The 13,265-nt window shown below is 44.3% G+C and overlaps 1 protein-coding gene across 2 annotated transcripts in view; it reads left to right on the top strand.

Moving 5' to 3' along the window:
- The window catches only part of MCMBP (minichromosome maintenance complex binding protein), a gene marked incomplete at both ends in the record, with an annotated part of 46,799 nt that overhangs the window by 16,502 nt on the left and 17,032 nt on the right, over positions 1-13,265 (top strand). For both annotated transcript variants that reach the window (XM_080694295.1, XM_080694294.1), the window contains 5 exons: positions 101-241; positions 336-377; positions 3,265-3,366; positions 6,841-6,985; positions 12,074-12,216. In XM_080694295.1, coding sequence (XP_080550421.1) covers positions 101-241; positions 336-377; positions 3,265-3,366; positions 6,841-6,985; positions 12,074-12,216 — 573 coding nt within the window. The remainder of the gene's footprint in view (positions 1-100; positions 242-335; positions 378-3,264; positions 3,367-6,840; positions 6,986-12,073; positions 12,217-13,265) is intronic.

The following is a 13,265-nucleotide window of genomic DNA, read 5'->3' as shown; positions in this document are numbered from 1 at the left end:
ATGTGAGGACAACTTGTGTCTTAATATAGAGTCTGTGTACAAATGTGCTTATGTTACAGATAGGGTATTTTGTTAACAGACTTGATTGTGTTCCTTTAAGGTACCATCACTGAATGAAGTTCCCCTGCATTATTTGAAGCCTAACAGTTTTGTGAAATTTCGTTGCATGATTCAGGATATGTTCGATCCTGAGTTTTACATGGGAGTTTATGAAACGGTTAACCAGAGCACAAAAGCACGTGTATGTATTGCTTCTTCCATGAAAACTTTCTGCTTAGAATTTGCTTTGTGCATTGTATTAATATGATGCTATTTTCCTTTGTTTGGGCTCATAGGTTCTTCATTTTGGAAAATACAGAGACGTGGCAGAGTGTGGGGTATGTATTAAGGCATATAAAACTGCTAGGCATAGTAGTACCAGCCTGTAATCCCAATACTCCCAGCACTGAGACAGGAGGATCTCATGTTAGAGGACAACCTCAGCAAAAGTGAGACCCTGTTTCAAAATAAAAATAAAAAGGGCTGAGTTGTAGTTCAGAGTTAGAATGCCTTTGGGCTTGATCTCCAGTACGAAAAATTATTTTTTGAAAAGGGCTAGGCATACAGCTCAGTGGTAACACACCCTGGGTTCAATCCCCAGGACCTCTCCCCACATACACAAAGATATATAAAACATTTTAGTAAGAATTTCCACTAGGCGTGGTGGAGCACGCTTGTAATCCCAGCTCTTGGGAGGCTGAGACAGGAGGATCGCGCAGGTTCGAAGCCAGCCTCAGCTACTTAGTGAGGCTCTCAGCAACTTAGTGAGACCCTGTTTCCAAATAAAATATAAAAAATAGGTCTGGGCGTATAGCCCGGAGGTAGAAAGCCTCTGGGTTCCACCCCCAGTGCCACCAAAAAATAAAAAAGGAATTTCCAAAACAGGAAATTTATTAATCCTTTGATCAGTCTTCAATTCATTTATCTTTGTATAAATAAGTTCTAAACTGGCATGGTGGCACATACGTATCATCCCAACTACTCCAGAGGCTGAGGCAGGTGGATCTCAAGTTTGGGGTGCACCTAAGTGTCTCAGTAAGAACCTGTCTTAAAGGGCTGGGGATGGAGCAAATTGTAGAGGGCCCTGAGTTCAGTCCCCAGGAACCCCTCCCCAAAAAAAGTCATGTGGAGTGTTTTATTTGGCTTTATTCATTTTTCTCATTTTTTGTCTTTTAAAGAAGATTAAATATTGTAAATAGAAAATAGAAAAATTGCTTTTAATTCTCTATATATGATACATACATATCTTTAGTTTAAGATTACATATTATATCTTATTTATTTATTTATTTATTTATTGTACTAGGGGTGGAACCCAGGCGCCTTCTACCTTCGGGCTACACCCTGATTTATTTTTTTATTTTTATTTTTTTATTTTTTGGTGGTACTGGGGGTGGAACCCAGAGGCTTTCTACCTCCAGGCTATACTTCCAGACCTATTTTATATTTTATTTGGAAACAGGGTCTTACTAAGTAGCTGAGAGCCTCATTAAGTAGCTGAGGCTGGCTTCGAAACTGTGCGATCCTCCTGTCTCAGCCTCCCAAGTGCTGGGATTACAAGCGTGCGCCACCATGCCCGGCCACCCTGATTTTTTATAATTTATTTTGAAACAGGTACTCACTAAGTTGCTGAGAGCCTCACTAAGCTGCTGAGACTGACTTTGAACCTGGATCTTCCTGTCTCAGCCTCCCAAGCGTGGGGATTACAAGCGTGCACCACCATGCCCAGGTAGATTATGCCTTTTTAAAACGAACATGAAAGGTAATTTAGGCTTGGTATCTGCTTAATTAAATATAATTAAATCTTCCTCACTTTTCCTGGGAGAAAAGAAAAAATTATTTTTAGTTTTAATATTTTTCCCTCTTTTTGCAATACTAGAGATTGAACGCTGGGGCGGGCACTGTATCACCAAGCTATATCTCCAGCCCTCTTATATTTTATTGTGAGACAGAGTCTCCCTGAGTTACCCAAGTTGGCGTTGAACTTGTGCGTCTCCTGCATCCGTTTTTCAGATAACTGAGATTACAGGCTACCATGCCCACTGGCTATCTTTAGTATTTATTTGTTTATTATTTTTGTGCTGAGCATTCAATCTTAGGTACAATGGTACATGTTAAGCAACATGCTCTACCACTGAGCTATACTCCTAGCTTGAAAAACATTATTGCCAGGCGTGGTCGCGCACACTTGTAATCCCAGCATTCTGGAGGATCCGGGTTCGCGGACAGCCTCAGCTACTTAGTGAGGCCCTTTGAAACTCAGTGAGACCATTTCAAAATAAAGACTTAAAAAATAGGGCTGGGTTGTACCTCAGAGGTAGAATGCTTCTGGTTTCTATCCCAGTCCCGCAAAAAAAAAAAAAAAGAAAAAAGAAAAATATTTGTGTGTGTGTGTGTGTGTGTGTGAACCTACACTTTTTATTGATGAGAAGTAGTAATGGAAGCTCTCTTATATATCAACAATGGGGAGAGAAAAGGCAGAACGTTGAGTACAGCCATAACGGGAGGGATCAGAGCTCGCAGTAAAGCAGCTGCAGAGGCTCCGCAGCATTGCGTTGTTTCTTCCCGTCGCTCTTCTGGTGATGGGAACAGCATGCGGAACTAGAGTGAATTTCACTCCGACATCTGTCCAAAGTGCATGGAACCATAGCCAGGAAAGTTGTAAAGTTCATGTCTACTTTAAAAGTAAAAGAGATTATTGGTAGCAGGTCAGGATAAATTGGTTAACCAAAAATGTCTCCCATAATTTCTGCCTCCTGGGATTTTCTAAGTATATTGGAAATAAGTATGCCTTTCCTAGGGAGCAATGTCTGCAGTTTAAATGTGTGTGAAGGGACACTAGGGATAAAATACAGGGGCATTCTGCCTCCAAGCTGCACCCCAGCTCCTTTTTGCTTGCTTCTAAAAAATGGTCATTTAGAATTGGTTGCTTAGTTAAATTAACTATTAAGGTGACATTTATTATGGTTATATAAATAGTACGAAAATGTTGCCGGGCGTGATGGCACACCTGTCATCCCAGTACTTGGGAGGCTAAAAGAGGATTGCAGGTTTGAGGCCAGCCTCAGTAAGTTAGCAAGACCCTGTTTCAAAACAAAAAGGTCTGGACAGCTTGGAGACATAATACCTCAGTACCAAATAATAATAAGAAAATATAGTGGCTAATTTTTTATTATTTTTATTTTTTTTACTAATTTTTTGAAGAAAACTTTTGCATCTATTACAGCCTCAACAAGAACTTGACTTAAACTCTCCCCGATCTACCACGTCGGAAAGGCAGACATTCTACTGCGTCCCAGTGCCTGGTGAATCTACGTGGGTAAAAGAAATATCCTTTACTGGAAACATATCTACTAAATAGTTCCTAACTACTTTTTAAATGAAAAGACCACAGTTCCGATTGCAGTCTTATTACTCCGATAACACTGACTAGAAAATGTATTATTCATTTGTATAACGTGTGGCTTCCTTATTTATGGTGGCACTAAAGATTAAACCCAGGGGTGTTCTATCTCTGAGCTGTACGCCCAGCCCTTTTTAATTTTGAAGCAGCACGTACCGCATGCTGGCCTAGAAATTGCAGTCTTTTTGTCTCAGCCTCCCAAGTACTGGGATTACAAGTGTGCACCACCCTGCTTGGCTGAGACCCTGTTTCAAAATAAAGAAAAAATAGGGCTGGGAATGTAGCTTGGAGATAGATGCCCCTGGGTTTAATCCCCCATACCAAAAAAAAAAGAGGAGAGAATGTCTCAGCCAGTGTGGTAGTGCACACCTGCAGTCCCAGTGCTTCAAAGCCTGAGCAACTGAGGCTCTCAGCAACTCAGTAGCACCTTGTTTTTTGGTTTGTTTATTTTTTGGGTTCATTTTTTATTTTTCAGTACTGGGGGTGGAACCCAGGGGCATTCTACCTCCAAGCTATACCCTCAGCCCTATTTTTTTTAATTCTTTGTTTTGAAACAGAGTCTCACTGAGTAGCAAAGGGGAAATGTCAGTCATTTTTTAAAATATTTTTCCTGTCCCAATCTCGGTGTTTTCTAGAACTTCAGTCACATGGTTGTTGTACTACTTTGTAATTTCTCCCAGGTAACCTGGGCTCTGTTCATTTTTGTTCCCTGCCAGTCCTAGGAATTGAGCCCGGGCCCTGAGTGTGCTGACAGCAAGCATTCTGCCTCTGAGCTCTACTCCCAGGCTTGTTTGCTTTTTAATACTTTTTTCTTTCTTTTCTTTGCTTTGGATAAGTACTATTAACTTTCCCTCCCATCCCTAATCTCATGTCAACCCAGTCGGGGTTTGTTACTTTATTTTTTGCAGCTGCCTTAGCTGTGTCATATCTGGCTGTGTTGCTTTGGGCTGTTTTTTTTTTTTTTTTTTTTGTGGGTCTGGGGATGGAACCCAGGGGCATTTGACCTCTGAGCTACACCCCCTGCCTTATTTTTATTCTGTATTTTGAAACAGGGTCTCACTGAGTTGCAGAGGGCCTCACTAAGTAGCTGAGGCTGTCCGTGAACCGCAATCCTCCAGTCTTAGCCTCCCAAATGCTGGGATTACAAGCATGTGCCACCACGCCCGGCTGCTTTTGGCCGATTTTAATTCTGATTATAGATCATATTTTCCTGCTTCTTCACATGATGTCTTATTATATGCTCAGAGTTTCCTTCTCTCTCTTTCTTTCTTTCTCTCTTTCCCTCCCTCCCTCCTTCCCTTTCTTTCTCTCTCTCTCTTTCTTTCTTTCTTTCTTTCTTTCTTTCTTTCTTTCTTTCTTTCTTTCTTTCTTTCTTTCTTTCTTTCTTACTAGGAATTGAACCCAGAGGCATTCTATATCCAAACTATACGTATACCCCACCTTTTTTTATTTTTATTTTTTTTGTGGTACCTAGGGGCTTTTTTTTTTTTTTTAGGTCTGGGGATGGAACCCAGGGGCATTTGACCTCTGAGCTACACCCCCTGCCCTATTTTTATTCTTTGTTTTGAAACAGGGTCTCACTAAGTTGCAGAGGGCCTCACTAAGTAGCTGAGGCTGTCCGCGAACCACGATCCTCCAGTCTCAGCCTCCCGAATGCTGGGATCACAAGCGTGCGCCACCACGCCCGGCTAGAACCCAGGGGCTTTCTACCTCTGAGGTATACTCCCAGACCTATTTTATACTTTATTTTGAAACAGGGTCTCACTAAGTTGCTCAGAGTCTCACTTAATAGCTGAGGCTGGCTTCGAACCTGCGCGATCCTCCTGTCTCAGCCTCCCAAGCGCAGGGATTACAAGTGTGTGCCACCACGCTGGCTTACCCCCACCTTTTTTATTTTTTGTTTTTCGAGTCTTGCTAGGTTGCTGAGAGTCTAGTTCAGTTGATAAGGCTGGTCTTGAACCTACGATCCACTTGTCTCAGCCTCCCAATTACTGGGATTATAGGCATGCACCACCTCCCTGGCTGAGTTTTCTGTCTTTAAGATAGAATGTTGCATTTGGCTGGGCATGGGATTACATACTTATAATCCTAGTAATTGGGAGGCTGAATCCAGGGGGATTGAAGATTCAGGCCAGCTTTAGCAAAGTATAAGGCAGAAATACAATATTTGCTAAATATAATTAGCAACATATAAGGTAGAAAGGGCCACACATGGTAGTACTTGCCTGTAATTCCAGAGAGGCTGAGATCGGAGACTCACAGGTTTGAGACCAGCCTTGGCAATTCAGCAAGGCCCTCAACAACTTAGTGAAACCCTGTTTCAAAATAAAAATGAAATGTAACTCAGAGGTAGAAGTCCAGTCTCCAGTACCATACCCACAGAAGTGAAAAGGGCTGGAGGTGTAGCTCGGGTGTGGAGCATCCCTGGGTTCAATTCCTCCTACCAAAATGAGCGACGAGTGGCCTAGATCTTGCGGGTTTGGGGATTTGATAAGGTAGGTGCATTGTAGTCCTCGCTGTACTCAACGTAGTCCTGACTTACGAGTTCTGCTATTTCTAGGTCTTGACTAAATGTCTGGGATGTTTAGCAAGATCCAGTTCTAGGACTTTCAAGCCTCCATTTAATTCTCAGCCAACCATCAGCTAGCCTATGCTAGGCTTTGAGGAATCTGACTTTTGACTGGACTTTCACTTGGTTATCGGCCAAAGATACGATGGAAGATGTACAGATTTCTGGGTCTTGTTGCTGCAGCTGCTCCCCGTGTAGCACCTGTCTGCAGATTGCAGCTGCTTCCATAGCCCTGAACTGCATGCTCTTTCTAACACAGCAAGAGCAGGCCTCCGCTTCTCTTCACTGCAGTGGAAAATGTCTCCCGCAGGCAGATGGGAAGAAGGGTTTTCCAGGTGTGCATCTCTTCATTTCAAGGTGGTAACCTGTGTTCCATATTGTCCAGTGCCTGAAAACAGTTGCTCTACTTACTCTGCCCAGTTTTATGGTCGTTTACTGTGAGGGCAGGTAACATGGTTGATAGCGGTTTCTTGCATGACCCAAATTGCCTAATGAAATTGCTTCTTCAGCTGGGTTTGGTGGCACATGCCTGTAATCCCAGTACTTGGGAGGCTGAGATGGGAGGATCACAGGTTGAGGGGCAGCCTCAGCAGTGCAGGGAGACTCTTAACGGCCTATTGAGACCCTGTTTCAAAAACACAAAATATAGAGGGCTATATGTGAGGCTTGAAAGTAGAATGACCCTGAGTTCAATCCCCAGTACTACAAAAGAAAAAAGAAAAGAACTTTTTGAATTTTCACTGAATTGCCAAACTAGTCATCCTTGGCCAGTTGTATAATTAACGTAATTTAGGCCGTGCCTCAGCTCTTTCCTTAACGGTCCATGTAACGCCTATGTTAATGCAAACCAAGCCCGAGTGAGCCCCTCAACGTCCTACACTCCCAGTCGTCACAAAAGGAGTTATGAAGATGATGAAGACATGGACCTGCAGCCCCATAAACAGAAGGACCAACACGCCGGCGCCAGACAAGCAGGTGCGTGGACCAGCGGGCTCCTCAGGCCTCTGCCCTCTCGCCGATCCAGTTTCACAACGACCTGCTCCGTGGGAACAGTTCTGGGTTTAGGAGCTGACGATTACATGGCAGCCTCCACAAGTCTATCAGAATTGTAAGCCGAGCGTGGTGGCGCACGCTTGTAATCCCAGCATTCGGGAGGCTGACGCAGGAGGATCGCGATTTGCGGCCAGCCTCAGCTACTTAGTGAGGCCCTCTGCAACTCATTGAGACCCTGTTTCAAAATAAAGAATAAAAAATGGGGCAGGGAGTGTAGCTCAGAGGTCAAATGTCCCAGGGTTCCATCCCCAGACCCGCAAATAAAAAAAAAAAAAAGAATTGTGGCCAGTGCGGGTGCAGCGCAGTAGGACAGCCCTTGCCTCGCACACAAGGCCACGGAGCTAGAGAACAAGTACCACAGTAGGAAAGATTTTTTTTAAAGACAGTTTTGAGAGTTTAATACAGTGCTATTTGGTCAAAGTGTGTTTCATAATTGAGCAGTTTGGCCTCACTTAGTGAGAAGTGGCTGCTTTAATGTACGTTTTTAGATTCTCAAGTGGTTAGCTGGAAAAGAACTTTTCTCTCTACATATTTATTTTTATCTCTACTCTTTAAGTAATGTGAAGGCATAGTGCTTTACCCTACAAGTGGTTTAAATTTATCTGGAAACATCCTTTCTCAGTTTCTTTTTAGAATAGCAGTATTTTCATTTAATTTTGTAACACTAAAAATACCATAGGGAAAAATATGAAATTGTGGTATACTAGAGGAATTTTTATTGGAGTATTTCTTTGTGTGTGTGTGTGTAGTACTGGGGATGGAACCCAGGGACATTCTACCTAGGAGCTACACCCCCAGTCCTATTTTTTATTGTTTATTCTGGAACAGGTCTCAGTGGGTTGCAAAAGAGTCTCACTAAGTAGCTGAGGCTGTCCTCGAACCGCAGTCCTCCTGTCTTATCCTCCCAAATGTTGGGATTACAAGCATGCACCACCATGCCTGGCTTGGAGTATTTCTTAAAACATGCCTGAAATACAGTGAATTCTGATTAAAACAAAAGGACCAAAACTGAAGTTTTCTAGAAAATAAATTTCAGAATTGCCACATGTCGAGCTGGACATAGTGGCGCACGCTTGTAATCCCAGCATTTGGGAGGCTGAGACCGGAGGGTCGCGGTTTGCGGACAGCCTCAGCTACTTAGTGAGGGCCTCCGCAACTTAGTGAGCCCCTGTTTTAAAATAAAGAATAAAAAATAGGGCAGGGGTGTAGCTCGGAGGTCGATGCCCCTGGGTTCCATCTCCAGTACCACAAAAAAAGAATTGCCACATGTCTTCATTGATTCAGTCAGATTTTATGAACGGAATCCCTTCAGTGTGGAAGTCTATGAGTTTGTCTCTGTTCCTCCTCCTGTGCGTGTGGTGGGGACAGTACTGGGGCCTGAGCTCAGGCACATTCTACCTCTGAGCTGCACACGCAGACCCTTTTTTTTTTTTTTTTTTTTAATTTGGAAACAGGGTCTCACTAGATTGATGAGAGTCTCACTACTTGCTGAGGGTGACCTCACACCTGCAATCCTCCTTGTCACAGCCTCCTAAGGACTGTGATTACAAGCATGCGCCACCACACACCTGGCTTTTATTTCTCCTTTTTATATGCTAGTCACTTTAGCACTTCTAAGTAGAGGGAAGTCTAAGGGAAGAGGTATAGTGAGTCAGTCTTGTCAATTATTTTATGAGAGATAGGGTTAAAAGAAAAATGTAACAATTAGGCATTCACGGATGAATTTCCTTTGATCATACATTATTCTGGGGTGTGTGTGTGTGTGTGTGTGTGTGTGTGTGTGTGTGTGTGTGTGTGTGAGAGAGAGAGACAGACAGACAGACAGACAGACACAAACAAACACACAGACTGGGAACTGAGCCCCTGGGCGTTCTGCCTCTCAGCTCTACCCCCACAGTACTATTTTATTTTTATTTTGAAACATCTCACTAAGCTGATCAGCAACTCACTACTTACTGAGGTGTCCTCAAACCTGTGATCCTTCTGTCTCAGCCTCCCAAGTGTTATGATTATAGATGTACACCACCACACCTGGCTAATATTAACTGAGTACTGAGTTCCTTAATGTTAAGCTTTTTTTTTTTTTTTTTTTTTTTTTTTTTTTTTTGTGGTACTGGGGTTCCTGGAAGCCCTTCTACCTCCAGGCTACACTCCCAGACCTATATTTTTTATACTTTTTATTTGGAAACAGGGTCTCTTAAGTCAGCATGGCTGGCTTCAAACCTGCGCGATCCTCCTGTCTCCGCTTCCCAAGCAAGGGGATTACAAGTGTGCGCCACCACGCCAGGCTTAAGCTTATTTTAATGATATAGAAATCGGAATGTTTTACAGAGAGCATGTACATCTGCCCCTAAAGTTCATTAAAATTAATGCTATAGCAGTAAGTAATCAAGTCCAAGAACATGGTGATTCTCTTTATTATCACATAAGCAGTTCATGCTTCTTTCTTTCTTTCTTTCTTTCTTTCTTTCTTTCTTTTTTTTTTTTTTTGTGGGTCTGGGGATGGAACCCAGGGGCATTCTATTTTTTATTTTTTATCTTTGAAACAGGGTCTCACTGAGTTGCAAAGGACCTCACTAAGTAGCTGAGGCTGGCCGCGAACCGTGATCTTCCTGTCTCAGCCTCCCAAATGCTGGGATTATGGGTGTGCACCACCATGCCCAGTTTAAACTTTTTATTTTAAAATAAGTGTAGCCAGGCATGGTTGTACACGCCTGTAATCCCAGTACTTGGAGGCTGAGACAGGAGGATTGCAGGTTCAAGGACAGCTTCAGCAAGTAATGAGACTCTTATCAACCTAGCAAGATCCTGTTTCAAGATAAAAATAAGACTGGGGTGTAGCTCAGAGGTAGAATACCCTGAGTTCAATTCCCAGCACCACAAAAAAAAATTTTTTTAATTAAGTGTAGAATTACATGCAGTTGTAAGAAATAATAGAGCTCTTATCCCCTTAATGGTGCCCGCTTGTGTAACCAGTGGACGTTGATGCGCCCTCTGGCCTTCAGAGCTGTCTGCGCGGTGCATCTGCACGGCTGCGCGGTGGTAGTCGAGGTGCAGAGCGCTGCTGCCAGCCTCTTGACGCCCCCTCAGCATCCACCCACCCCAGCCCTGGCACCCGCTCATCTCCTCCTGCTCTGTGATCTTGTCTTTCTAAGGACTAGGTAAATGGAATCGTACATTACATAAACTTCGGGGTCAGCTTTTCCAGCCGGCACAGTTCCCTGAGGTGCTTAAGAGTAGTTTCGTGCTTCAGTGGTTTATCCGTTTTAGTGCTGATAGCATTCCGTGATGTGGCCACACTGTGACTAGGGCTGTTTATCAACCCTACATTGTGACTGTTTAGGAGTAGGGCTTAGTGATGTATATATTTCTAGCAATTAGTCTGGGACATAGTAGATATTAATAAATACTTAGTAAATGAATTTATTGTTATGGCTTTATTGCTTAATAAAAGGTATGTGTATGTCTTCCTTAGGTAAAAGATCTCATACTAACTGAATATTAACTCTTTAAAAGTACTTACATGAAGCTGAGCATGATGGCACACGCTTGTAATCCCAGCATTTGGGAGGCTGAGACCAGAGGATCGTGGTTCACAGACAGCCTCAGCTACTTAGTGAGGCCCTCCACAACTTAGTGAGACCCTGTTTCAAAATAAAGAATTAAAAAATAGGATGTGAGGGTAATCTGGCTGCAACATCTGTCACCCCATCGATGGCCAGGGTTGCTTGGGCTGACCTGGCTGGCTAGGCGGGTGTCCCCTCCCTCCCTCACCCTCCATGTGCGTCCTCTGGAAGCTGTGCACTCAGCGGAAGCGGACAACCTTCCCTGAATAGAGGAGGACCTTCCCCAAATAGAGGAGGACCTTCCCTGAATAGAGGAGGACCTTCCCCAAATAGAGGAGGACCTTCCCCGAATAGAGGAGGACCTTCCCCGAATAGAGGAGGACCTTCCCTGAATAGAGGAGGACCGGTCTTTCATCCAGGGTGTACGAGTAGCTGTGCTCCCCTGCTAGAACCTCCAGACAAGCTCTCGAGGCCCATTTCTAGGAGAACGCAGGTTAGTCAAGCTCCCAAGACTCCAGACACATCCCAGTGAGGCGCTGCGTGTGGCAGTCTGCCTTCTTTAAAAAGAAAAGAAAAAAAAATTAGGGGATGTAGCTCAGAGGTCAAATGCCCTTGGGTTCCATCTCTAGACCTGCAAAAAATAAAAAATAATAAAAGTACTTACATGAGACTTGATGTGAATGATTTATGGGGTGTGTGTGTGTGTGTGTGTGTGTGTGTGTGTGTGTGTGTGTGTGTTACTGGGGATGGAACCCAGGGGCATTCGATCTCTGAGCTACACCCCCAGCCCTATTTTTTATTCTTTATTTTGAAACAGGGTCTCACTGAGTTGCAAAGGGCCTCACTAAGTAGTAGCTGAGGCTGTCTTCAAACTGCGATCCTCCCGTCTCAGCCCCTCAAATGCTGGGATTACAAACATGTGCCACCACACCTGGCTTAATTTTTTTTTTTTTTTTCAGTACTGGGGATGGAACCCAGAGGCATTTTGCCTCAAGTTATACTTCCAGCCCTATTTTTTATTCCTTATTTTGAGACAGGGTCTCACTGAGTTGCAAAAGACCTCACTAAGTAGCTGAGGCTGTCCATGAACTGTGATCCTCCTGTCTTAGTCTCCCGAATGCTGAGATTAAAGGAATGTACCATCACGCCCGGCAGGTTGATAGTATGAAAATAAAATTTGCAGATCCATGTCTATTTTTGTTTTCTTATTCTTTATTTTGCAACAAGGTCTCATCAAATTGGGAGAGCCTCACTAAGTAGCTGAGGCTGGCAGCAAACCCAGATCCTCCTGTCTCAGCCTCCCAAGTACTGGGATTACCGGCGTGCCCCACCATGCCGAGCCAGTTTAAACTTTTGAAGCTCAGAAACACCACTTTCACCAAACTTGAGGCGTTTGGGAATGTCCTTAGAAATGACTGAGTGCAGTGCTGTGCTTTGAACTCAGGTGGGCTGCAGTGGTCTGGAGAGCCCAAGCGTTTAGAAACTGAAGCCTCCACTCGGCAGCAGCTGGGCTCTCGGCTCATCTCGTCTCCCTTCGATCTGAATTTCCCACTGCCTGGAGAGAAGGGCCCTGCCTGCCTCGTGAAGGTAATGCCACCCCTCCCGGCCCTGGCCTGACGGGTGGGCTCCACATCTCAGGAAGTGAAGTGGAAACCTCTTCACGATTCTGTGTGTGCTGCTATGCCAAACCACACACAGACTTTGTTTCCAGGCTCTGATCTGAAGGTGACCAAGGTCTCCTGGGATGACACCAGGTGTCAAGGAGAGGAGAGCCTAGGTGTGTTGGTCTTGCCGTCTAGCCGTGGCCTGCCTTCTGGACTTGGCCTTCCAGAGCGCCATCTTCAAGGCCAGAAGCACCCTGCCTCTGCTTTCACGGCCACAGTGCCACCTGGCCTTTAAGAAAGGCTCCTCTTTTGTAGATCTGTGTGATTACACTGGGCCCACCGTGATAATCCAGGATAATCTCCCCATCAGTCACACCTGTGAGTCTTTTTGCATATGACGTAGCACACTGACAGAATACGTTGTGAACATCTTTGGGGCGGGCCCTTACTCTGGCTCCTACAGCGTGTGTGTGTGCATGTAGAACTTGGGGTCGACCCAGGGGCATTCGACCTCCGAGCTACACCCCCCGCCCAATATTCTATTCTTTATTTGGAAACAGGGTCTCACTAAGTTGCAGAGGGTCTTACAAGTTGCTGAGGCTGTCTGTGAACCGGGATCCTCCTGTTCCAGCCTCCCAAGCACTGGGATTTCAAGCGTGCACCATTACGCCCAGCTTGGCATTCTTTTTAAATGTGCTTTTATTGGTGCATCATAGTCTTACATCATACTGTAAATTGTATTGACAGTGCTATGCATGCACACTCCGTCAGCATTTTTAACAAGCTGAAGAATATTTACATACAGCAGTAGAACACAACTGTTTTCTGTGTGTGGTCATGGGGACAACCCAGAGGCGTTCGAAGTCGGAGCTACGGCCCCAGCCCTGTTTATTTTTTATTTTGTAATAGGGCCTTACTGAGTTACTGAGGGTGACCTTGAACCTGTGATCCTCCTGCCTCAGCTCCCAAGTTCTGGGATTACTTCCTGTCTACTTCTGTCCTTTATCATTTTTAAATTCACAATATCTACTT

The sequence above is a fragment of the Muscardinus avellanarius genome (assembly GCF_963383645.1).
Source record: "Muscardinus avellanarius genome assembly, chromosome: 4".
NCBI lineage: Eukaryota > Metazoa > Chordata > Mammalia > Rodentia > Gliridae > Muscardinus > Muscardinus avellanarius.
The sequence above is the reverse complement of the archived record's forward strand: the minus strand, read 5'-3'. Positions and strand labels throughout refer to the sequence as shown.